At 40.0% G+C, this 26,392-nt stretch overlaps 4 protein-coding genes across 4 annotated transcripts in view; 2 read left to right on the forward strand and 2 right to left on the reverse strand.

Moving 5' to 3' along the window:
• LOC129183092 (mucolipin-1-like) overlaps positions 1–2,370 on the reverse strand; it is a 28,831-nt gene extending 26,461 nt beyond the window's left edge. The window contains exon 1 of the mRNA XM_054779944.1: positions 2,203–2,370. Within this exon, the coding sequence (XP_054635919.1) occupies positions 2,203–2,233 (31 nt within the window). The 5' untranslated portion in view covers positions 2,234–2,370. The remainder of the gene's footprint in view (positions 1–2,202) is intronic.
• A 2,707-nt stretch (positions 2,371–5,077) lies between these two features.
• On the forward strand, positions 5,078–12,303 carry pglyrp2 (peptidoglycan recognition protein 2). The gene is made up of 4 exons (XM_054778394.1): positions 5,078–5,237; positions 6,344–7,204; positions 7,461–7,671; positions 10,174–12,303. The coding sequence occupies exons 1-4, from the start codon at positions 5,135–5,137 to the stop codon at positions 10,475–10,477; spliced, it is 1,479 nt and encodes a 492-aa protein (XP_054634369.1). The 5' UTR covers positions 5,078–5,134; the 3' UTR covers positions 10,478–12,303.
• A 579-nt stretch (positions 12,304–12,882) lies between these two features.
• On the reverse strand, positions 12,883–26,335 carry LOC129182374 (zinc finger protein Gfi-1b-like). Its single transcript, XM_054778395.1, has 5 exons — positions 24,127–26,335; positions 23,813–23,970; positions 23,500–23,610; positions 20,874–21,039; positions 12,883–19,515 (listed from the first exon to the last, which is right to left on the reverse strand). The coding sequence occupies exons 1-5, from the start codon at positions 24,338–24,340 to the stop codon at positions 19,346–19,348; spliced, it is 819 nt and encodes a 272-aa protein (XP_054634370.1). The 5' UTR covers positions 24,341–26,335; the 3' UTR covers positions 12,883–19,345.
• LOC129182375 (lysozyme g-like) lies at positions 13,247–16,668 on the forward strand. Its single transcript, XM_054778396.1, has 6 exons — positions 13,247–13,351; positions 13,979–14,016; positions 14,146–14,223; positions 14,309–14,505; positions 16,248–16,386; positions 16,468–16,668. The coding sequence occupies exons 2-6, from the start codon at positions 14,013–14,015 to the stop codon at positions 16,602–16,604; spliced, it is 555 nt and encodes a 184-aa protein (XP_054634371.1). The 5' UTR covers positions 13,247–13,351; positions 13,979–14,012; the 3' UTR covers positions 16,605–16,668.
• Positions 26,336–26,392: the final 57 nt, after the last annotated feature.

Raw genomic sequence — 26,392 nt, forward strand, 5'->3', positions numbered from 1 at the left:
TGGAAACTTTCAAAAATAGATATGACTAACCACGACTATATCAATATTATTATTGTTATATTTGCACAGCATCCTAATAAACTTCAAATAAATGCCGGGTGCTCTCTGCAGTTGAGTCAATGAACACCCAGGCCACTATCTCAGGAGATCAGCATAGTGTCTCTTAAAAAAAAGGAGCATCAGCACAGGCTACTAATGTACCGAATCAAACCTGTATTTACAGGAGTCCCTTCCGGTACCAAGAAACTCCATTTGATGACCTCTGACCTCTTCTATTGTCTCGTAGGAATCTCCTTCAGATGAGCAACAGGCTTGGGAAGGAAGGAGCTGAGTGACAGAGTTTTAATTAAGCTGGCGAGCAAGATGCCCAGCCATGACAGGCCTTGCGTGCCAGAAGAGAGGAAAAAGAATCCAAACACTTAAGATGCATGCAGACAAACGGAATGAGGCAAGAGTCGACACATATCTTTGATCAGGAGAGCGTGTCGACTGTCACAGCCGATAGACATTGGACAAAGGAAAATTGGGCGCACGCTATGCCTTGACTCAAACAGTCAATCACGCCGAGTAAATCCGCAGAAATATCTGGCTCTTCGGGTTCATGACCGTCTGCGGGGCGAGGGCAGCAACAGCGATGAAGAGGCCCACCTGTCAATCAAAACCGAGAAGCTGTCTCCGAGCTCCTATCAGTGCCATACATCTCGTCTGGCAGACAGAGGCCAAACACACGCTTGTGGCTTTGAACCATACAATGAAATCGGGACTAAAGGAAAAGGCTAATTAAAAAAGGTGTAAAGAAGGCCACACGTCCTTTTTTAAAAGATTGTTTAAACTAATGGTTGAGAAAGTTACCTTAAGCCGAGGTCCCAACCAGTCGCACGGGCCCCTATGGCAGGTCTACGTGCAAAAATACACAAGATTGCGCACGTGTGACATTTTTAAGGCATAGACCGGCAGCAGAGGTCTCACTCTATGGGCGCTTACGTTTTTTTCAGGTTGCAAGAGAAACCTACGCACTTCCTATGTCTTTGTGCGTCCTCCGTACGGCCTTCGTGTGTCTTTTGTACATTTTGCTGGTGTCAGGTTTGGGCAAAATGTCCATTTTTCCGTAGGTCGCACTTACGGACTCCTATGTGTGTTGTGTGCCACACGTGCACCCCACATATTACATCAGATGTTTCATACATCCTCTGTGCGTGTCAAGATCTTACTCCTTCATGGTCACCACAACTACGTTCTCCAAGAACCCCCCCCCAATAAACAGCGATTTGGGGAATGCCAAAAATCAGTCAGTCCACTTGTTACCTATGCTTACAGTTAGCACCTTTTTCTTTTACCTATTTATAAAAAAAAAACACACACACGCACAGTCTTTATGCAACTAGAATTGAATCTAATAAGATCTAGTAAAGAACTGTACTTGATAATAGGTTACAGCTGATAAAAATCCCAAATTCAGTATCTCATGAAATTTGAACAAAGAGTACAATATTGTAAACTACTGCTTCAGGCTTTCGTGAGTAAATGAAACCTTAGCCTTTAATTAGTCTCTTAATCTCAAATTAATTCCTGAAAACATATTTCGACATGCGGTCATCTGCCAAGTATTTGTATATCTAAAATGTATAATTTCGCTCTTGAAATTGTATTAAAATGTGCAAAAGAGATTGTTTCCATGTGGTACATTGAAATAGCTCCTTTCTCCCCCCCCCCACACCAATCAATACAAAACAACAAAAACAAGAAATCCACATTACATCAACTGGAAAGAAGCAGGTTAGCGGAAGATTAACGTTCAAAGTTTTCTTGGGATCCTTAATTAGTATTAGAGATCTTTGCAGTACCATAGAGTGAATTTAAGGTGACAACTTTTGACAGTTGAGATGTTTACAACGATGACAATGAATGTCACAATTGTGGCGGAATCTAAATAAATTCTGTGTGTGCCAGCTTGAATTGTGATGTGGTAGAATTAAAGAATTTGCCTTAATGTTGCCAGATGTGGTAGTGGGCAAACTCTCCACGATATCAACTCATCTTGTGCAAAAAATGACAAAAATATGAAGTGACTGGAATGGTGTGGATATCTGAACAAAAGACGTCGAAATGCCGCAATACACAATACGATGTGCTAGGAGAGAGAAGTTACTGTCACAGGACGAAAACATTCTAAAAGTTAAGTGAATGTCGGTATTACATTACCTGAACGGTCACGGTGTCCCGACGCAGACATGTTTTTATTTTTAAAATCCTTAAATAGGTCAGTCGGCTGTCTAAAATTCAGGAGTTGTCTGTTCGTTTTTTATGACCGTGCTGTGGAGCAACAGTTCGCTGATGGGCTGCTCGACTGTTGTTAAAACATGTTTCCGGTCTAGTCACGTGAGTCACACCATGTGACCGGAATAAGGCGAAAGTAGGTTCAGGAGAAAAAACACGACGACTGAGGATGAAAAAACGATTTTCCTCAGAATTTAAGTGCAAAATTAGACGGGAAAAGAGGTTAACTGTAACAACTTACTGCATATGACTAAAATTTGATAAAACTAAGTAAAGAAAAATATTTGTCAATCCACAAATAGTACATCCATACCATGTAATTTATATAAATGTTAATGTCCGCAACACTGTAAACTCTAACCAAGATCATGATAATGACAACAAACCACAGGCCAAATAATTTAGACAAACAATATTTATCAACAAACGTATGTGTGAACAATTTAACAATATAAAAAATACAACAACATAAGACATGTATGGAACAATAGCAACAACATATTGTCATACAATTATTCAGTTTCATTACACAAAGCAAAATAAGAACAAAATAAAGTCAATTGTGCAAAATATCTAAAAAAAAGCAAAAACTACTACTGGCTCTCATTCAAATCATTTTGGTTTTGCACCCGAAGTTCTCATGTGTCCAATCATTTATTCTATGAACAATGCACAGTATAATATAACAATATCAACACTGTAACTATATTATCAGTCCTGTAGAAGAGAACTGTCTTTATGCTCGTATTGATCCGATACTGAGGAACATTGGTATCAATGCTCTCGATATTGTAATCTACCTGCTCCAAATGTGGAGTGTTGTTTCCTAGATGCTAGTAAACAGTGCTTCATCGTCATTCCAGCGACGTTACAAAACTTACTCTTAAAGGAAAACTGCACTTTTTAAAAAATTTTGCCCAACATCCACAAACCTTGGGTGGGACTTGAACACACGTCTTTCTCTTTTCTGTGCATTGTAAAGACATAAAAACGGCTAAAAAGAGGCAGCTAAGAATAGACGAAATGGGACACACCTATTAGAGCTGCTGCTGCCGCTGCTGCTGTGTTTTTTGTTTTTGAGTTTGGAAAAATTAACGTTTCTATTTTGCTATGTGAAATCAATGCGCCCAGGAAGGAAGTTCCATTAATGCTTAAAATGGCCAAAATACCTTAAGTATTACATGCTATCATGAATGTGCCTGTTATGACATGATCACAGCATGTATTTAAAACCATAAAATGTTGTTGGAGGTTTTTGGAGGTGTTGTGTGTTCTATTACGTACATTAATTACCTCCCTCTTTTTAGCTGTTTGTATAGCTTTAGAATGCACAGAAAAGGGAAAGACGTGTGTTTGTGTCTCAAAAAGGATTGTGGATGATGGACAAATTTCGAAAAAAAAAAGTGCATTTTTCTTGAAATCCGTATCGCTATTGCATGTGCAAAGCACGTTTGTAATATACACACCTGATTTTGAAATGTTAGCACCAGTTGAAAAGTAGCAAGAATTTACATTTTGCACTCTTGGAACTTAAGGGGGTTCTATGTAAAACAAAGAAATGGAGTAAGAGAGATAAGTGAGATAACAAGAATGTTGCAACTACTCATGACTGAGTCCTTTTTTAAAAATGTTAATATTATTCTAGGGCAGGGGTGTCAAACTCGTGCCATGGAGGGCCGAGACACTGCAGGTTTTCTTTCCAGCCGGTCACTAAAGCAGGTGATTTTAATGATCAACACCTTCAGTTTGAGGGAAGGAGCTCATCAATTAAATCACCTGCTGAAGAAACTGGTTGGAGAGAAAACCTGCAGCGTCTCGGCCCTCCAGGGCACGAGTTTGACACATGTGTTCTAGGGGGTCTTCCTTTTTTTTTTTTAAATAGTATGGTCTTAAACTTTTGATCAGCTAATGAACAGCCTATTTCAGTTTCATGGTTATTTGCAATGCCGCACGGTGGCCGAGTGGTTAGCATGTTGGCCACACAATGCAAAAACATGCATGTTAGGTTAATTGGTGACTCTAAATTGTCCATAGGTATGAATGTGCCCTGCGATTGGCTGGCGACCAGTCCAGGGTGTACCCCTACTGTCGCCCCAAGTCAGCTGGGATAGGCTCCAGCATGCCCCCGTGACCCTAATGAGGATAAGCGGCATAGAAAATGGATGAATGGGTTGTTTGCAATAAATTGCTTACCCAAATTTGTTTTTGTCTCTCTCCCATTTCTTATTTTTGCATTTTGAAGCTCTACCTAGAACCTCCTTAAGATCCAACAGTGCAAAATGTCAATTCTTGCCATTTTTCAATTGGTCTAAAATTTTTGATCAGGAGTGTATTTATTCACATGGCTGTGTTCAAACATGTATTACTGTACCGACAGTGATTGTGCCGGTGGATGCTCTACTTTTCCACGAGAGGGTGATGCAAGTGTTTTTCATTTGCATTTGCCCCTTATAGAGGGCAGAAATGCATTGTTCTGTCCCAGGAGGATACGATAAGGTCAAAACTGTAAGCTTTTTCTTATTATGGGTTTCAATATTTTCTTTAGGTTAAAATAAATCATTTATTTAATATGATATAAAAGATATTTTGGTATTTAATCTTCTAAGGGCCATAAAGAGCGTATAACAATAATGCTTATCCTGATTATTAATTAATGAATTGGTTAATTAATTAAGTTATTTTAGACATCTACAAAATCTTTGCCCGGCAGACTAACAGTGTATGACCTTTGATACTTGATGTGTTTTGCTCAGGCTGAATCAATATTTGCAGCAACAGCCACTTCCCACATGCATACACATACTGTGACCCTCCATGTTCTTACAGCGCTGTCTGTCTCACTGCTGCTCAGGTCATCATGTGTTCATTTATCCTGAGATGCAACATGCCGTCTTTTCCAGCGTCGCTGTTGTTCCTGGCGTCATCCTGCTGCTTCTTTTTAACTTCCAGCAGGCCGGCAGGTTTGTTTCCGATTATTGTTGGTGTGTGTATATTGTTTTGTATCCCTGAAAATTACAAATTTGGCATATAAGTGCAATCTTATCTTGTAAGGTTGCTACTTAATTTTAGATGAATTCTGATGGGTCTTGTAATATTAGACATTGATTCTGAAAAAAATATGGTTTCATCCTCTGACAAGTACAACTGAATTCTTGCAAAATTTTGACTTTTCTTCTAATATTGGAACTTATGGTAAAGCACATTTTTGTTGTAATATTACAGCTGTTCTTGTATAATTATGGAAACTTGTATCAGTTTTCGAAAGTTACAACTTAATTTTGTTTTGTTTGTTTCTCATAATATTATGACTTTGAAAAAATAACATATTTTCTTTAAGAGTTCAATTTTATGCTCCTAAAAGGACATTGTTTTTCCACATGATGCAATATTACGAGTTGATTTATTTTGTCATAAAATTACAGCTGTTTTTTTATATCTGCCTTTGTTGTTTTTTTTTTAAATTGTCCAACTATTTCAACTTTCTTCTTGTACAATTCATTCATTTAAAGTTCCTGACTTATTTCCCATAATATTTTGACCTTATTCCTGTAACATAATTTTTCTGCAAATTTTCTAAAAATGACAACTTTATTCTTGTCATATTCTTGTAGTATTACAACTTTTTAAAAAATGAAAAATAAATTTTCTTTAATATTTGAACTTTATGATTCTAAAATGATGTCATAAACATGATGTCATCCTCATAATACGACTCGGGAAATGTCATGTTTTTCTGTTAACATTTTGACATTATTCTTGTAAAATGACTGTCGATTTTTTCATTTTTGCTGTTTTTTTTTTTTTTTGTTTCTTTTAAATTATCCCTTCTCTCGCTTGAAGTCTGGTGGGATAGGCTCCAGCTTACCCGTGACCAAACAGAAGCGATATAGAAAATCGATGGAGGGATAATATCTATTTTTAGACCAATTAAAAAAACAGCCGCAGGCCGCACACACTTTGGACACCTCTGTAGTACACTACAATATACTAAAAGTATTTAGCTTGGTGAGGGGAGTGAGCGCCTGTTATGTGATGTGTGGTTTCACTTACTCTGACGATCTTTCAGGTGTCCACTTGCGAAGCATGGACAACTTCATCCACGCGGTGCAACAGGTGGAAGAGTCCAACCCAGGTCTGTCCCCCCTGGCGCTAGTCAGAGCCCTGCGGAAGACTGCGGGCCATGACGACGCCATGACCATCCACTTCTTGGGCGCTTCTAATAACCTCAGTGATGCTGCAGGGCTGGAGACCTCCATCCTCAACGCCTCCTCCTTCAGCTTTTTTGACAAGGCCATCCACCACATTGTGACAAATAATGGCGAGGAGCGAGGGGTGGCTCTCGCTCCGGACGGCAGCACAGTCGCCCTGGCACCTTTACTGCTAGGAATCGAATCTGGACTCAAAGCGAAGATGGAGGGGACATCGGCCGTTGGGCTCTTCCCTCTCACCTTAGGAAGGACGCTTGGATTATCCTTCCTCAGCCTGCAGGACATCCCGTTATCCAATCGGCTGGGGCCTGATGGGTGCTGGGACAGCGTACAGCACCCCAAAGTATTCAAACTGCATTGGCCCGCCACTCTGGCCACTGATGCTGTGATAAACGGGGGTATGGATGGAGCAATACTTGGCCTGGACATCAGCAAGCTACCCAAAGCCCAAGACCCGCTTGAGCTTAGCGAGACCCTTAAAGGGTACTACAGTTTTACTCTGCATGAGGGCAGGGGTCTTGATAACATCTCCAAACCTGTTAGTCCAAGGCGAAGGGAAATCTCTCGATCCATTCTGGAACCCCTTGACCTTCATAGTCAGGTGATGGAGACACTTAAGTTGGTCTGGAGGTTGGAGAAGACAGAATGGATCTCTCTGGACACTGGAGTCAAGAAGGCAGTTAAGGAAGGATTGGAAGCATTTGTGCACAAGTACTGGGGTAAGTTTTCACCCAAATGCCAACCTCTAACCCCTCAAGCACCACTTTTGGTTTTTAAAAGTGACAGACGAACCAGGCCATTGAAAAATGAGCTGACCGACCTAAGGAACAACATACAGTACACATAATATACTGAACATTTTACTAGTAAACCTAATAAAAACTAGTAAACTGTAAATCAAAACCTCATCTATTATTTACAAGACTGTATTGGACGACTGCACTAACTTGAATATTTCCACCTATTTTGCACCAGATTGCCCTCAAATCATCTCTCGCTGCCAGTGGGGGGCAAAGGCCCACAAGGGTACACCCATACGACTGTCTTTGCCCGTTCACTTTGTCTACGTTCACCACACCTATGAACCTTCCCAGCCATGTCTGTCCTTTCCAACATGCGCCCGCGACATGAGAGCCATGCAGCGCTTCCACCAGGAGGTCCGCAAGTGGAGTGACATCGGATACAGGTGACACATTCTTGTTGTACAATCAAAATGTAAACAGTTCGGTGGTGGAACAACTAACAACTCATTGCACTTAAAAACCAATTGAAACTGGTTGCTGGTTTTCTTCAATAATGATAAAGCAAAGGGGGGACAATATAAAATAGCACCTTATCTACAAAAGTGGTACGTAAGGTTAGTTTTGCTATACGTAAAAAAAAACAACAAAAACAATAATGGCAAATAACTATGTTAAAATTCTTGTTAATCACTCTTAAGTCCAAACATGTTTCCAACTGAACGATTGCTGACTCCTGTGGTACACAAATATTGATGTTCTTCATCAACCACAGATGTAGGTCAGTGCCTGCTACAACTCTGATAAACTGATAAACAAACACTGAGCTTCCAACCTGGTGGTTTTAGCCAAGTACAAGACTTAATAAAGTCCTGTCGGGAGTCTGGCCCAGTGATTCCCAACCATAGTGCCATGGCACCTTAGGGTGCCAAGAAAAGTGATCCAATTTCACATTATTTGTCCGAAACTACAAATAATGTATCTTTGTACATCTATCCATGCCAGTGACAGAAAGTGACAGGCCACTAAATGGCAGAAGGTACATAATTAACCTGTGTATCCACCTGCTGCCATGCATTTAACATTTCTGTAAAATATGTTCCTTGGTTCAATAAAGTTTGGGAAACACTGAGCGAGATGTCTACGCCCAAACTAACTATTTTATAGTTTCTCAAACGACAAAAGAATAACTTAACATCCTCGCCAGTTCTTCACCAAAATCCGACTGTAACTCGGGTCACGGGACAAAGTGGGGGGCAAAGTCACCATTGATGCACTACCCTGCTGAATGGGATGTCATACAACTTCATGTAAAAAAACGAACTGTCCCTTTAATATCTAAGTATAATGAGGGAAATTACAACTGTCCTTGTAGAATTTTGACATCATTCTCCAAAAATTATATCTTTTTTCAAGTTACATTGCAACTCTATTCTCGTAATATTAGGACGTTTTCCTTAAGTTAGGATTTATATCAGGGTTCTCCAACCATGAGGCCGGGAAACTTTCAGGCGCAATGATTAAAAAAAAGGCACTTAAAAAAATCATTTTGTAAATAACTACATCAAATTTTATGTAAATGCATATACATTTTGGAAATATGGGCCATTATGTTACTCAGAAAATAATGTAGTTAGAAATCCCAAAGTTTTTGCATGATTTTGTTGTTGGCTGCGAGCAACTACGATATGTTTGTATTATAGTGTAGATAAGAAATGACTGCTTGACACTGTAGTTCATAATACTCTATGTGCAAGTAATTATCTGTTCAGTTTATGGCCAGCAGGTGGCGAACTGTTACTGCGTTCCAAAATGTCATAAGTGTAAAGGTTTCTGTGAAATAACCATTTCTTGTTTCTCATAAAAGTACAAATGTATCCACATTAGATTCTGACTTTTTCTCACGATATTACAACTGTATTCTCGTACAATTGTAACGGATGCCAGCCTATGAGGCTGTACAAGTGCACGTTGGTAAACCTCACTCCCTCTGCGTTGAGAGCTGCGCTGAACACGCAATTGAAAGTCTGGGCTTTTGGCCGTGTGGTCAGCGCTTTCGCCTCTCATTACAAAGGTCATGTGATCAATCCCCAGTGCGAATCAGAACAAATACCGCAATTTTGACTTTTTCTTTGAATATTTTGATTTTTTTTCTCATAACATGAAAGCTTCTTTCATTTATTGTCCTAAAATTAGAACCTTATTATCAAGAAATTGTTATTGTAATGTTATATACGTCAGGGCTGGCGCTAGCCAATGCGTGTGTGGATCCCAGTGCAGTGAAGTAACAATAAATATTTAACAGAACAAAGGGTGTCCTCACCAGGAGGTAAAAGCTAACAGCACAAGTATGAGTCCAAAATGTGAAAAACGACAACACTGTCAGCAAAAGGCTGGCAGGCAAAAATGACAAAACAGTGGAACGAAAAAACACTGCAGGAAAAGCCGAGCAGTTAACAAGGTAGCTTAGCACAAAAACACAGGTCGCCGCTGGAAGCCCCAAGCGGGAAATACTACTCACAAACGAGGATACTAAAAGCCAGAGAGCAGGCGTACAGGTCGAGGCAAGGAGCCGGGCTGAGTGGTGAGAATGAGAAGGTAGAGGTACAATCTGGCCACTGGTGACTGCTGCTGCCATGCTTAAAAGGATCAGGTAGGTAGTTGGTCGCAGGTGTGACCAGGTGGCTCCGCCTCAGCAGCACGGAGTGCACTTCAGCCAAAAGGCCGACAGGTGGCAGCAGAGCGACAGACACGGAACATACAGTAATATAGTCTTGTAAATGAAGACTTTACCTTGAAAATTATGACTATTTTCTCATAACAGTATGACTTTATTCTTAAAATGACAACTTTTTCTTGCAATTGTCACCATATTTAATGCCAATTTCTTGTCTTTGTCATCTGAGTGGTGTATAATAAAAACTGACCTCTGACCTCTGTGATCTCAGCTTTGTAGTCGGGTCTGATGGCTACGTCTATGAAGGACGGGGTTGGAATCTCCTTGGCACGCACACGAGAGGACACAACAGCCTTGGGTACGGCATGTCAATCATTGGCAACTATACCTCCACTTTGCCATCGCGTCACGCTTTGGACCTTCTGCGCCATCGCCTGATGCGCTGCGCCGTCGACGGAGGAAGGCTGGTGGCCAACTACACCATCCACGGCCACAGACAGATGGTGAACTACACTTCCTGTCCAGGGGAATCCTTGTTTTCAGAAATAAGAAGCTGGGAACACTTCCGGGAGTGACAGGAGACTTGATGTATACTCTCAATACACACCAGTGGCCACCATCACCTTGTACAACACAAAGCTTAAGGCACATTGAAGCCCTGATTACCATGATCAGTATGACTAGTTTAGATTTTTACAGCATTCCAATATAATTTTACTGTCATGTGTAAGTTTGATTACTTATTATGTAGTTCATATACTGTATGTATTTAAGTTTATACAAGTACTACGTAGAAACACAATGTAACTTGTAAAGCTCGTATTCTTCTAGTTGTATGCTTTGGATGAGGGGTGTCCAAAGTGTGGCCTGGGAGCCATTTTCGGCAGACTGCCTGTTTTTTTATTGGCACTTGGTATATTCTGAAAATTAGATCAACTCAGTATTAATAAGATATATGGTTAGATATTACACCGAAAAAAAAGAGGGGACGTACTGGAATTTGTGCAGCGATTGTGTTGTTGACACGTACCTGCATCTGGCGGACCATGGTATCACTGGTCCCATTGTACCGTGGTTCTTATGAAGTCCAGAGTGATAACTCCAGCAGGAATAGTGGGTAATATCCAGCAATTCCCCAAGTGACCCGATGTAAAACTTACGCAATGTACGTAGCGCCACAGGCGTACGTACATGTCATAGCCGCTCACGTATACTATACATCAATAAACAGAATTACAGGTACAATAAACCATATAAAACAAAACATAAAAAGGCTCCGTTGTTCTCTTGAAGATAAAAAGAATAAAGTTGCTATCTATCGATGTAATACTAACTTTTTGTTTATGGCGGGTTGCAACCAACGTTTACGTCCATCCTGCCACCTACTGTGCCGGAATGTAAACATGTTGTGCACGTACACAACCCATCTTCCATGACAGAAAACACCCAAAGAAATGGATATGATGTCGTTTTCAAGGTAAAGGCGATGGATTTGGCTGTCATAGAAGGAACTGTGCAACTTTTGCACAAGTCTGTCGGTGGATCCTTACAACGTGGAGCTTCAACAGGTTTCAGAAGGCTGGAGCTACTGCCAAGAGGACATGTAGAGCACCCCGAAAGAGAGAGAGAGAGAGACAGACCATGTGTGTGATGAAGGAATTATGATGCTGTTAAATTCTGACACCGAAGAGGAAGACTTTCACGGTTTTAGTTCCCAAGAGGATGGCAATGAATGACTTTTCTGGTGCTAATGTATGTTACATGCACTGTTCGGCACTGTTTAACTAGCCGTGTACTGTTCTGCACTGTATAAATAGCCTTGTTGCACCACTAATTGGCACGCAGTGTTTGGGGAAAAAAAAAGGGAACATTTGGGAACACCTGCAGGCATTATTTGTGTTTATTTGCTATTTGGTGGGTGGCTTCGGAATATAACACCAGCTAAATGATTAGATAATACAGTAATCCCTTGTTTATCACAGTTAATTGGTTCCACACCCGATCGTGATACGTGCATTTTTGGCAAAGTAGGATTCGGTATTAGTAAATGTAATATTTTTGTAGTTACAGCATAAATATGATTACATACCATTTTTACCATTATTAGAGCCCTCTAGACATGAAATAACACCCGTATAGTCACCTTTACACTTGTATTACCCCAAATAACAGATATAATCAGATAAAATAATACATTTAAGACATAAATAAGACTTGTTCTCGTGTGTGTTTCAATAAATGTCTTCCGGACGTGTGGACAGGAAGTGATTCAGCATTGAGATTTAACTGAAATACGGCCACAACAGTAGCCTCTGTTATTATTATGATGATGATGATGATGATTAAGTTATTATTGTGCCTGTTGTGAGGTAAATAATTATAAAATAATAAAAGCCTGTGGCAATCAAGTCTGGTGCGTGTTAGTGACACCTAGTGGCCAGTGTAGACTACAGTTCATTATTGCCTTAAGCCAGTGCTTCTCAAATAGTGGGGCGGGCCCCCGGGGTGGCGCAGTAATATGTCAGGGGGGGGCTTGAGAAGCAGGGAGGACTTTCCATATTAGTGGTGACCTGCCAACATGTATGAACTTGTCGTACTCAGCATGCAATTTGACACTTGAATACTCTTGTATGCTTCACTGCTCTCCATTTTCTTGCATTTCACTAGTTTCAGTTTTGAGTTCAGTCTGTACAGTACAGATAAATAAATAGATACCAGTTTCTCAATAGCATTTAAAACCGGGGGGCACGTAAACATTTCTGTGCCCCATTAAGGGCATGACAGAAAATCATTGAGAACCACTGCCTTAAACTGTATTTGCATTTGAGTTATTTTGAACATTTTTATGCCTGAAAATGCTTAGGTTAGGCCAGGAATAGGGAACATTTGCTTAAATAGGCATTTTTGGGACTAATAATAAACCATAGTCAACCACAAAACAGCAATCATTTATTGATTCATTCATTTTTGAAAAACCACAATAGAGTGAGGGAGTGATGTTTGAACTGCGACGGAGCGAGGGACGATTGTATGCTTAAAATTCAAGAAAATAAATTTTTAAAAGCAAAAAATAACAAACATGATTTCAATATATATTTTCATGCACTTTTTCACAATAAAATCATAATTCCATGAGGAAAACCTGAATGAATGACATGAGGGTAAGGATATATTACAATATGTCAAACAGTGAGAAGTGCCCGGTACACTGCTCGCCAGTCGTGACGAGAAAAAAGAAAAGTAAAAGTAAGATCGCTGCCCTAGCGTAAGAAAGAAACAAACAAGAAAGAAAGCTCTGGGAAATCCCCTTGGTGAACTGGATGGACAAGTCAGAGAATAGGGGTGAGTGAACGTACAATATAAAAGCGGAAACAGAGCTGGGAGAAGACTGCAGGAGGCTGACTGTCTGCAAGACACGCTGAACACTGACGAGACAGAACCAAGCACAAGTGAGTGGATGTATCCGTCTATCTATCCACAGTAGATACAATAGGCCATCTGCTGGCTCAGCGCAGAATGGCATTCATTTAAATAGTATTTCATTATTTATTTGTTAACGTTTGCTTTAAAAATATGTACAATACCAATGACTTTGTTTGGAACAATTTCATATCTACAATAATGAATACTTGTAGTACATAGTGTACATTAGTACATGTACATACAGTAGTGGTTCATATAAGGGACTATATTAGGATACATTTCCTGTACCAGACCAATCAATATACTATTGACAGGTTTGACTGAAAAATACTTTTACTATACAAACACATATTTGCATTTTAGCAACATTTTTATTGTTCTAAATATTTTTAAATAGATGTACATGTTGTGAAACTCTGGTATTAATTCATCCAATACATTGAAATAGGAAAAACTATTGTTGAGCCTTATGCTGAGGAGGGGGAAGTTATTTATTCAGGGGTGGGGACTAAATAAAACTTCTTCCCACTTTCAACTGACATGTGAATTTAATCTGCATGTTGAGTTTTTGTTCTTCACAACTTCTTCTTAGGAGTTTTTTTTAATGACTGTGTTTAAACGATAATAACCGAGCTGGTTGTTTCCTGCTCCAGGTGGAGAGAACCACGTACAAGAAGACTAAGGACAATGGGTGAGAGCTTCTTTCTTATGGTGAAGGTTGTCCTAAATGTTCAAGCTGTGAGCTGCTGAGTGAGGCTGCATCCCATTTGATAACAAATAGTCTAATGAAGACATTTAATTTGATTTTTTTGTTGTTAAGATTACGGGGACATCATGAAGGTTGAAACAACAGGTGCAGGGAAGAAAACATCTGGACAGGACCAGCTGAGTTTCACGGGTAATAGTGTCCACTTGCCAGCTGAGGACTGTGGATGCACTTGTGTCATCACTGCCATGTACCTCAGTGTTGTGTTTCTTTGAAGGTGTGGCAGCATCTCATGCCATGGCACAAACAGATCTGTCCAAAATGAACAATTACAAGATCAACATCACCAAAGTGGGAGAGGAAACGGGACTTGATCCTGCTATTATTGCTGGCATCATCTCCAGAGAATCCCGGGCTGGGAATGCACTGACGGATGGCTGGGGAGACAATGGTAATGCCTGGGGCCTCATGCAGGTTGGTATATGTCTTATGAATACAATAAGGTAGTAACAGCGGATCAATCTGTAAGGAGTAGGGGGCTAAAGACCCTTTATGAACCGCAGCTCCCCAATGCCAGCAGCACTCATGCAGCCCCAGACCATGCTTGACTGTTGGCAAGATAAACGTTTGGAGGCCAGTGTATAGGGGTGCACGATAATTATCCTAATTATAGGGCCGATATGAGGGAATTATGACGTCATACCGATAAATCCGATAACGTAAAAAATAGCTCTGATTACCAAAAAAAAAAAACCAACCAAAAACGCTCCAATAAGGCAAGATTACTGTGCGGTTGAGCACATCAGGTGTGCGAGTGTGACATTAACGGCCTGTCATAACGTCCCCTGAGGAATACATTTCGCATGCTGGTTAACTAAATGCTCCGCAATAAAGGGAACCCCATCGAGCACACCAAAAACCTTATCAGCCACCTGAAATGCTAGCATCGCTACGACGCCTACAGCTTGTTGTGCCTCAGCATTTGAAAAGTGCAAAAGGTTTGCCAGAGACCTCCATGGCGTCACACCGGCTGCTTGGAGCGTGTGCGTGGATACAGCGCACCATGCTGGGCCGTGCCAGGTGGCTCCTACCGCTCCATACTCTGGTTCTCCTGACCTCTGTAGCAGCACACCGACTGCTTGGAGCGTGTGTCCGAATATGGTGCACAGCAGGTGGCTCCCTCCGTTCTATATTCTGGCTCTCCTGTTAGTAGTGATGTGGTAGTAGTAATGTCATTATATTTGATTAGGACAAATCAACAGATACAGTTGATCAAATCCAAATTTATTCCAGTCCTTCTTACCTGTGCACAGACTACAGTTAAATAATAAGTGAGGACAAGCAGCATAGAAAATTAATGAATGTATTCAGTGAAATGTAATGAGAGTGGGAGCTTGGTGAACCTCCTTACTGCTAATTTGCTTGTTGGACTGGTTGGCTTATGTTAATTTAACTTTTTCAGCCTTCCAGGTATGTTCTTTATGGTATGGCGTAGCTGGACTGTAACTGTTAATGTGTCACGTTCACACCTATTCAGCCTGTTTTTCTGTATGCTATTATGTAGCTGAATAGCTTGCCTTTCCAGATTAAATGTCTGTTCTTAGTCTTGAATTTTGCGAGAAAAAAAAATCTACAGTGTGACTTCTGTTTTTTTTCTCTTCCTGACACATTTTTTGACTTAATTCAGTTTATGCAAGGTGGCAGCTGTCATTTATAACTTGCAAGAGGAGTGATGGCGTTAATTTAAAATAAATAAATAATAAAAACCATAGTCTTCTACTGAGAAAGGTAGTGGTTATGATAAAGCACTGTCATTAAAAAACTGGTAAAATCATTACATTACCCTATGACGCGTTTACGTTACGTGAGCGTATGTCCGCATACATGAGCCCTAACCCACCACCTCTTCCAATCATGCCAGAGGAGGGGAAGGTTATCAAACTTGAGCATGGATCGGAGCAACAAGGCGTACACAGGGTACACTACACCCGATTTGTAACACATTACATTGTCATTGTAACACACAAGCGCCAGTTCTCTGTCAACCAATGAATGGAACACGACTCCTTCAAACACCTGATACTCTCCACAGTTGAGTAAATAAACAGCAACCAAATAGAAAACAAAAGCGGATAAAAACATGAACTCTTCGGTCAGAATTTCTCTGGGATTAATAAGATTTTGCTTATCATCTTATTACCTTCTAATCTTCCCAGGTTGATAAGAGGTATCACACGCTACAAGGTGCATGGAACAGCGTGGAACACCTCCATCAAGGCACGAAGATCTTGATTGGTTTCATAAATGAAATTAAAAAAAAGTTTCCTAACTGGACTGCAGAACAACAACTCAAAGGTTTGTTTGTCAATTGACAGCACAGACATACAGTATATCAACAACACATCTTTTTACTCATTTGCATTTTAACCCTCACAGGTGGGATAGCCTCCTACAACTTTGGCACCAAAAATGTGCAAACCTTGGGTGGAATGGATAGGGGCACCAGTGGTGATGACTATTCCAGCGATGTCGTGGCCAGGGCTCAGTGGTACAAAACCAACAGAGTCTTTTAGGAGCGACAACAAGGCAATGAAGAAAGCCCTCCTCAACACTCAATAAACATCACGCAAAGTAAAACCAACACGTGTCCTGGTTGAATATGATGAAAATACATTTCATTTTCATTGGTTTTATTGGCTGTAAAAGTCCGAAAATAATGTCTATCCAGCTCTCTAAACATTTTATATACTGCTTATCCTTTTCATGAGGAAGCTAGAGCCTATCACAGGTGTTGAGACTTACAGGACTAAGGTAGAACGCACCCCGACTGATCAAATATCCCAATGTCTTTTTCAAAACTAATGTGAAAAGCCTAGGTTCCCAAAGTGGGGTATGCGTACCCCCAGGGGTAAACCAATTGTCACGGGGGTACGTGAATAAAAATGAAAAACAATTAGCGCTTATACTTTACAATCATGAGTGTGCCTGAACGCCTCACGCCGCAAGGAGAATGGGGCAGAAAAGAGACAGAGCATGAAGTTGTTCATTGCTGTGTGTGCATCATATGAACAAATAAGCAAGTTTGATAATTATTTTGTGTATTATGAGTGTTTAAGATTTCCTTTATATTGGTGTTCCAATCTCCGCATAGTGCAGTGGTGAAAACCTGTCATTGTGAGTGGGAATTCCGCCGAAAATGAGGCTTTGTCGTTAGTTGTATGTATTTTTATACTTTGGATTGTGATTGTTAAACTGTCCCCTTCAATTTGGTCTTAAATTAATATTCAGACTTAAACCATAGCCATCGTGACTGGACAAAAAAAGTGATGTTCAAATTCAACCCATTCATATTGAAGGAATAGAAGATATGTAGGATGATTACTTATCTATTTACTAGTGCTCATGTGAAACTTTCAAAATGTGACCATGCAAAATTGAATGTTTTGACCAGGAAGTACAGTACTATAAAATTAATTAACCAATTAATTATGGTGAATATTTCAAGTTAATTAAGATAAAACGGTTTATGTTTTTTTAAGTGTACAGGAACAGGGGTACATGGCTTTAAATCATATGTCTGAAAGGGTACACGACTGTAAAAAGTTTGGGAACCACTTGTGTAGAGTAAAGTAAAAATGTCTGAGCGAAAAGTGGGGAAAATGATTAGTCAATTGTATTTTTAAGAATACGGATTCAATTATTAAATACTTAAGACAGTCATAACAATAATAAACAATGCAATTTAAATATCGATATTAATGTAGCTTTCTACAATAAAATGGTCTCAAGAATTAATTTTACTTGAAATATCTTAGCAATTAGACAAAAGAAAAAAAAAAGAGGGTAGAACAGAAATGGCTAAAGCACACACCAATTCAGGGAAAAAAAACAAATGGACTCCAGCTTCCTCGTGCTTGTTGAGAAATATTAACGCCACAGGTGATGAAATCTACCACTCCAAAAAGGTACAGAATTGACAGGATGTAAACCCTATGTGGAACCTCACCCCATTCATGTTCCACAAGTCTGGTTCCACAAGGTGTATTGTTCAATAAACAGGACAGTGCAAAAGTCTTTAGGCCTAAAAGAAAAATCTGTATATGTCGCGAGATCCAAACGTGGCAATACTTCTTGTTTACAGACAATCTGTCTCCTGAGAACAGGGCAGCTAGAACTCTATTAGACTGTGAGCTATGGCATCGCTACTGTGAATGATAATACACGCAATATAGAATTGGAGGTGCACGAGGCAGGATTGGAACTGCACATTACGTGCTTTATGTAATCCTTGCAATCCAACCTACCTCCGTGTTTCCAGCGTCACTCGCTCTCGACGTGTGGCTTTTTTTTTCATTCAGTTCAACAGCTGTCACAGTGTTAATGTCCAAGCAGAAGTTGTAGTAAGTCAACATTTGATCAAACTTAAGATTTGTCGGATGAAAACATGATCGGTGCACAAGATTTTTATCAAAACACATGATAGCGTCTATTTCACTGCTTCTTGGTACGGCCCTCTAAGCATCATGGGAATTGTAGTTATTTTAGCGTAAACATAAACTAATCTACTGCAATCTATTTTACATGTGCCTTTGCATAATTACACGTTAACATAAATTATTAGTACTAGCAGCAAAAAAAAAAGTACTAGCAACTGCAACTGCTGTCATTATTTTAACTTTTATCATTTTTATTTTTGTTTCAATTTGTGTAAAGAAGCTCAACGGTTAAAAGCATCATGCTTAGGTCATGCATGCAAAGTTTGAAAATATTTCAAAATGGGGGGGGAACCATATCTTTCATGCCATAGTGGCTCAAACTGTAATAATAAATCCCTGTAACAGCCATTTTATCCAGATCCTCACCAAAATGTGACGGATTCTTGCTTGGTCCACGAGCCACTGCTCTACAAAGTTAGGTGGAAATTGGCTTGGTATTTTAGTTTATATCCGCTATTGTGTCTGTACTTCTATTTACTGTTTTACTGTGTCAAATTGATGATTGCTGTGAAAAATTAGTGGTAGCCTCTTGCAGAGTACTGTTTTTAAACACGGGCATTTTGTGGTTGAAAGTGGTAATGAGAGGTACCAAACGAATAATCATTTTTCTTTCTAAATTTCTTTCTGCTGTAAACAATTACAATTATTTATACAACAATTGTGTGAGCTCTCCTGGTGGCTGTCAATATTTGCTATGCATTATGGCTCAGTTGCTTCAAAGCACAGCAACTCTACTATACTATACAGTATGTCTGAAAGGAAATATAGTCAGCTGCTGTAGGTCTCCGTAGTCTCGGAATAAGATGCCTGTGTATGTGTTAGTGGTGGGCACACTGGTGCTGCCACAGATCCACTCGGTCCTGAAAGCTGTAGAGGCAGCGAGGGCAGCGGTGCGGCCAGCTGCCTGTATGCTTGCGGCTGTGGGTGATGAGGTTGGAGCTCTGACTGAAGCCTTTCCCGCATACGTGACACACATGGGGCTTTTCGCCTGACACACAAACGCAACACAGAAGACGTGAGGACACGCAAGAATGAAGAAAATATAAGCAGATGCATATGGGTTATGGCCTCCCTTCCATGAACTTATCTTTAAATTAATTGAAGTATGTATGATAACAACTGCGATTGGCTGGAAAAAAAAAAAGAAAAAAAAGCAAATAGCAGTGTTATAGGTATTTATATTAATATTGCTATTATTACTGTTAGCATCATTGCTGTCAGTTTTTCTCTTGGCTACTACTACTAATAATGTTATTTTATGTTATTCAACAAAAATAAAGTTTTATTTGTCAACAAAAAAATAATTAAGGGAGTTAAGGGTTATTTTAGACAGGCATGATACTTAAACATACTTTAAACCTTTAGACTACATTACAGTAAACATTGGACAAATCTAAATTGAAATTAGTAAGTAATAAGTAATAAACCACTGATCAATTACATTTTATTGTATAACTAGTTTTACGGTACAATAGGTCCCCAACTCACGAACATCCGACATGCGAACTTTCGGAGATACGAACACAAGCCGACTGGTCTATTTTTTCATGTATTTTGCTTTTTAGTACTGTAACTCCATTATTTATACTGCTACTGTACATGCTTGACCAGTAGAGGGCACTGTGACACTGCTAATGGGACCAACAGGTACAGGAAGCCGCTGGGGAGAGAAAGCTAAATTGTAGCTGTATGATACAACTTTTATTAAAATTTATGAAGCGTTAATAGGCCTGCTTAATTCTACACCACCCACAGACCACTACCTCTTTTAGAAGAGTCTCACGACGACGAAGATTTGTCCTTTTTTTCAATAACTCCTCCTCCTCCACCACAACGACGTATGCTCGACCACTCCTCTTCAAATGTAAATAACATTTATCATTATATATTATTATATAATTTTTATTATTGTTTTTTTCATTAATTATCCTCGTTTAATATTACTACTGCATCCAAACTCATATTTACATACATACACATATACTGTATATGTTTACACGTACATGTAGTACCTATATCATTGGTAATATTACCTTTTCCCCGACTTAAGAACAATTCGACTTAAGAACGGTCGTCTGGAACCAATTGTGTTCGCTGGTTGGGGACTTAGTGTATTATAAATATTAAAGCAGTTCAGAATAATCAAGGACTCTATTTTGGCGTTCGACCAAAAAGTAAAAAAATATTAGCATTGAAATCAAACCCGTCAATGTGAGCATTTATATGCATAATGCTTGCAGCATTTATGGTGTATTTACAAGCACGGATTCAATATTGAGTTAATCATAAAGCTTAACATTAGGATCAGGAGCAATGGATGCACACACAGAGCCACCAGAGACCCACCAGTGTGTATAAAGGTGTGTTTCTTCATGTCAGACTTCTGGTGGAATCGTTTGTTGCAATACTGGCATGCATAGGGCCGAGTGTCAGAATGGATAAGCAGATGAGTGGATAGGGTGGATGAGCGCTTGAATGTTTTCCCACACACTGTGCAGCCATACGCCCTTTCCTAAAAGATTAAAAAGGTAGATGGTTATGAAATCTGCCTGCTATTAAGTTTGTGTTGAACAAGAAATACAATGAAAAAAAGAATTAGTAGGGCTTAGGTGTCTACATACCAAGAAAATGACAGGACACTCCCTTACTGTCTGGTGTGTGCTTTGAAAAAAAACTTTCACTTTCCTTTTACAATGTACTAAACCACACAAACAACAAATGATTAGTTATGATACTTCACATGTAAGAGAACATTTTCAGGCCATTTATGCTGACTTCTGCCTAGGCTCAACTGTCTGCTCGTTACCAGGCTACTTCCTTCTTCATGGTCGGTGACCTTTGATGTGCTATCGGTATTGTAGTGTTTCACATCGCTGTCTGGAATCAATGTCCAATTCACAATGACACTGTGAATGACTGGTGACAAGTTCAGGGTGTCGTCCCAAGTAAGATGGGATAGGCTCCACTCCAGTCTTTCTATGACCTTGAACAGGCTATAGAAAATCATAGATGTTCCAAATGGACTGACAGTGGCACTTTGTTTATCGGGAGGAATGTGCCATTGGTTACAAACAAAACAAGAAAAGTAATTCCTGACCCTGCACTTTTATCTGGATTTGCACCAAACGTCAATTGTGTAGTTTAAGTGTAATCATGCAAACCTCCAACATAACGTCTTGCCTTGCACTTTTGTATGCACAGTCATTGCCAAACGTTTTGAGAATGACAAGTATTAGTTGTCACAAAGTTTGCTTCCTCAGTGTTTTCAGGTATTTTGTCAGATGTTTCTATGACATACTTTAAGGGTCACTGACACGATTGATCAACTTTGCATATATGTTATATATTGTTTGTAATTATGTTCGTTTTATGACAGCGAACGGTAAATTTGCAAAAATTACATTTATTGTTCGTGGCGGGAGCCATGACAAACTGCCGTCGCAGAAAAGGGGCGGTTCCCAAGTGACATCAGCTCAGTTGAATCTCACAAGTAAACAAACATGGCAGTATACGAGACAGAGGATAGTCACAGTGATTATAGCGAAGATTTGAGCGATTTGTGAATAGTTTTCAAGGAGGAAGAAACATCTGGACATGAACTAGAGAACTTGCAGAACAGGGAATTAAACCGTATTTATTCGAACCACTGATGATGAAACTAGCGTGTCTGATGCGCAGGTGTCCGATGACAAAGACATGGAGATGAAGCTTGACCAAAACACAGAATGGTAAGTGTAAATTGCCTTGGGGTTGCTTATCCTTCAATTATTGTTTTAAATCGCCTTCTGAATGAGCATAAAGGGGTCTTTAGAGCCTTTTTTTTATTGGGTATTTCTGGTGCCGTCGCCGCACCGCCCCCCACCGTCAACATATCGCTGTGAAAATACAGTATGTTTTAAACATGTATAGCGTCATCTCCGGCCTTTGTCCTTATCAACGCTCTCACCTATGGATGTGTTTTTTTTGGGATTATGTTCATTTTCATGACAAAGAGTGACTTTGCAATTAATTAAAAAAAAAATACTTCTTCATTGACAGGCACATGTGCATGCAACGTATTGCCACCTTCCACAATAAAAAAAATTAGAACACAGACAGAAAAGCTTCAGCAACACAACGCTGTCTAATGTAGTCAACAGGCCAAAATAATGAATGCTGTAGAGCAGTGGTCCCCAACCCCCCGGCCGGATTCTCTCTGTTACATCCGTCTCACTTGACGCATGTCCATTGTGTGTGTGCGCTAACCTTATCTCATGCCACACAGATAGACTACTACTGTATTTTTATCATTTTTCTTTCACCTCATATTTGGTGTCAAATGCTGATACTATGTGGGAATGCATAAAGGTAAGTTTTGATGACTTATTGAGTGCTAATGTGCACATTTGTCTCAAGTTAATTCATGCTAGCGCACTGCCTTGTACCACACACGCCAAACAGCGATGTAATAATATCTCTGGAAAAACTTGGCTGGAACTTGAACTGGTGGATGGTGGGTCGGCATTCATTTTGTGCTTTTCATGATTTATTCATTAGATTGCTATAATGTACAAACCCCACCCCCCACCCCCCGGTCCGTGGGAGATTTGTAGTAACACAAGCTGGTCCGTGGGTCAAAAAAGGTTGGGGACCACTGCTGTGGAACAGTGTGAGTGTGGGCCACCGTTGGTAAATGGTCCAGCAAATGAATGCTCCCTAAAATAGACCCCATGAAACTAAATACCACTGAGCTCATTACACATACAAAAATGTATAAATGGCACCGTTCAAATCACAAAGGATATATAAAGGATATATGTACTACTATGTTCAACTTTATTAGGTATTTTAACCTACTGCTACACTTATATTACAAATACTGTAACAGTATTATCCTAGCGCTTACAGCAATTTGTTACGTTTATAAGGCATTAACAACCGAGTTAACGATCATTGTTGAAAAGCTGTACCAAAGAAACCTATCAGTGCTTACCTTGACACTGCATGAGTCACTATCTGTTGTGTAGGGCAGCATCTGTGCTGGGGCCCTGATTCCATGGCACTTGTATATGTGTCTCTTGAAACTGGACACATGTGTAAATATCTGCAAAAATAATGCAAAAAAAAAGACTTCTTTTAAGGTGTGATGTCTCACTACGACACCCACTGCAAATATGTCTGATACAAGACAAGGACAGTATGCATGCATGTACACTGCATATGCATAATTGTATTTTGGTAGCTAAAACCATGGGTGAGTATCTAAAATACAAATGTGCTAGTATTTCAATGGCTTGATAACCTACTTTCCCACAGAGAGGACACTCCTGCCTGGTAGAAGTGTTCTTGGAATCGTCACAGTGCTTCTGGACCTTGAAGCACTGATGCAAGACTTCCAGTCCTGACGAGACTTGCCTTTCTGAACTCACATGAGGTCTGGACCATACAGTGGTATTCGGAACACCTTTAAAAGCACCCGAGTGTTCAGTACAAGTACACTCTAAGAGCAATGTGAGAAGGACCATCACATACTCTATCTTATTTATACAACTATCAATACATGCTAGGTATTCAAACTGAATTCTTTACTGATACTGATGACTTTTATACGGTTTGTTACCAGGAAACTTCTGCAGCGATTCGACGATGACTGTGCCAATATCCTGCGTGTCTGTTGGGGCATCCCCCAGGGATACGCACCAGGGCCCCTTCTCTTTTTCAGCTGCAATCATCCCAGTACTCTGTTCTGACTGAAGAGTCTGTAAGCCTCCTCGTTTTACCAAGAAAGAACGAGGCATCATGCTGGAGGGAAAGAAAACCTGCATAACATTCATCTAGAACAACAAAAAAAGACATATTCCAGTATCTAGGTCTTAATCGTACATGTCATTACAACATGTATGGTTTTCTTTTGTTAGATTAGTTTCTGACAGACTGCAGACCCTTTGAGAACACTAAGTTAATATGATCACACAGTGCTTGACCAGAGGATGGCAGGAAAATGCATTTTGACAGCCTGTTGTACTAACATGGAATTCACATTTGTAGCCCATGTTTGTGCATACTACTTACAGTGTAACAACAGTGGCTGAATTGCTTAATTTCTGCGCATTCACACTGCTGTGTTGTGATTTTAGGATTAAATGCACACACACCACATTTAATTTGGAGAGACAAAAAGTGGAAAATATACCATAAGTATTTTGGACTTTTTTTTTCCCTTAATTTGTTTTTTAAGTCGTAAAAAAATAATCTGCCAACAGAGCAGAAAAAAAATACATCAAACATAATCATTATCTGTATTTTTTTGCAGTCCATCATTCATAATTTTTCTGAATAATTATTTATTTTATTTTTTAATAATGGTAAATAAAAGCAACCCAAGCGATCCCATATCTACATTTCACTTTTTTGCAACAATCAAAGACCATAATAACAAAAACCATTAAAGGAGTCAATATTATAAACCAATTCCATAGGGTTAAAAAGCCTGGCATATAATAAAAAAAAATGTGAATCATTACTATTTTAAAATATCCTGCAATGCAAATTGAATGCTGTGCTGGACATAGGTAATACTGTAAAACTCACCGAAATACAGTAGGTCACACACAAAGCACACTCATAACTCTGCATGAAGATGAATGAGGAGGAGGCTTGTTGAGCCCTCTGAATGTTCTCAGAGAAGGAAGCGTTTTTATATGTCAGCCGACAACCACACCGCTTCCTCACATAAACCCAAACTGTGCAGATTCCCGTCAGAGCAGAAATGTGGTCAGTTCCACACTGAGAAACCACTGTGTACACATAGTAGACAATATCATACGTCAAAAAAGAAAGAAGTGATACATACTCAAAGCTTTGTCTTTAGAGACAAATCTTTGTTATCATTGGTTGTTGGTGTCAACATTTCCGCCTTCTGCTCTATTTTTACCATGTTTGCCGTTTTAATTTTATTTAGTTTCTGAAGGGACAAAATGGCAAATGAGCCACTTGCTGCGGATGGCCCCTGGGCTGCACTTCGCACTTTAGACGCCCCTACTTTTGTGGATCTTCGTCGGGGTTGGGCTTGTGACGACGGCTCTATGAACCACAACCCTATTTGGCTTAGTGTCTTGGGCGAGCGATGGTGACTGAGGAGAGAGGAGCTGGTCAACGCGTTACAACGGTCAGCCCTCACGATCCGAGTCGCCGCAGCGCCAGGGTTTTTTTTGGAGGTGCACGTCTATGGAGTTGTATGTGTGCCTTCATTTTGAGGTATCGAAGGCAGATTTTGAACCATATGAACGTGCAATAATTACTGTGTGCAGAAACATTGCTGGGCTCTCTCTCTCGCTCTCTCTGCACACCGCTTGCTCAACACTTGCGGGGCGAGGCGAGCTGTGCGGTGTGCACTGGTACCTCCGGACAGGTTTTGGGGACTGGTCTCCTGGCTGGGGCTTGCGTGCTGGAGAGTGGCGAGGCTTATGGGCGTGTTTAGTGGTCAAAACGCATGCCTGTTGGTCACTCTCCAGCAGGGGAAGGCACTGATGTGATAATCCATTTATTTTTTCTAATATTTCAGTCGACGTGTTGGCAACCCCTGCTTTAGATGCTCACAAAGCTGAAGTCTCATGAAGGTTGCTGAAATCTTTCAAGAGTTGCTGACTTGAGAGCTAGGGCATTCAACAATAACACGACAGTGAAAAAACAGCTTCGATAATATTAACGTGTGGCAAAACACGCTTGTATAAACACTGCAGAGCGTTGAACAGTAACATTAGCACGGACACTGGGGCAACAACATGGTGTCCTGGCTGGTCCAACCCATTATTACAGACAGCTCAAGTAGACGATCTAGTGTCACCTCTCCTTTTTACAATGCAATGGTACCATCAAGACATTTA

Source organism: Dunckerocampus dactyliophorus, chromosome 6, assembly GCF_027744805.1.
Source record: "Dunckerocampus dactyliophorus isolate RoL2022-P2 chromosome 6, RoL_Ddac_1.1, whole genome shotgun sequence".
Lineage (NCBI taxonomy): Eukaryota > Metazoa > Chordata > Actinopteri > Syngnathiformes > Syngnathidae > Dunckerocampus > Dunckerocampus dactyliophorus.

Coding starts and splice junctions, on each gene's coding strand:
- pglyrp2 (XM_054778394.1), top strand. CDS start 5,135: ATGTGTTCATTTATCCTGAGATGCAACATGCCGTCTTTTCCAGCGTCG. Junction 5,238..6,343: donor AACTTCCAGCAGGCCGGCAG/GTTTGTTTCCGA, acceptor ACGATCTTTCAG/GTGTCCACTTGCGAAGCATG. Junction 7,672..10,173: donor TGGAGTGACATCGGATACAG/GTGACACATTCT, acceptor CTGTGATCTCAG/CTTTGTAGTCGGGTCTGATG.
- LOC129182375 (XM_054778396.1), top strand. Junction 14,224..14,308: donor GGACCAGCTGAGTTTCACGG/GTAATAGTGTCC, acceptor GTTTCTTTGAAG/GTGTGGCAGCATCTCATGCC. Junction 14,506..16,247: donor ATGCCTGGGGCCTCATGCAG/GTTGGTATATGT, acceptor TAATCTTCCCAG/GTTGATAAGAGGTATCACAC.
- LOC129182374 (XM_054778395.1), bottom strand. CDS start 24,340: ATGAATGTTATGCAGGTTTTCTTTCCCTCCAGCATGATGCCTCGTTCT. Junction 23,611..23,812: donor AGTGTCCTCTCTGTGGGAAA/GTAGGTTATCAA, acceptor TTATTTTTGCAG/ATATTTACACATGTGTCCAG. Junction 19,516..20,873: donor ACACACCTTTATACACACTG/GTGGGTCTCTGG, acceptor TTTGTGTGTCAG/GCGAAAAGCCCCATGTGTGT.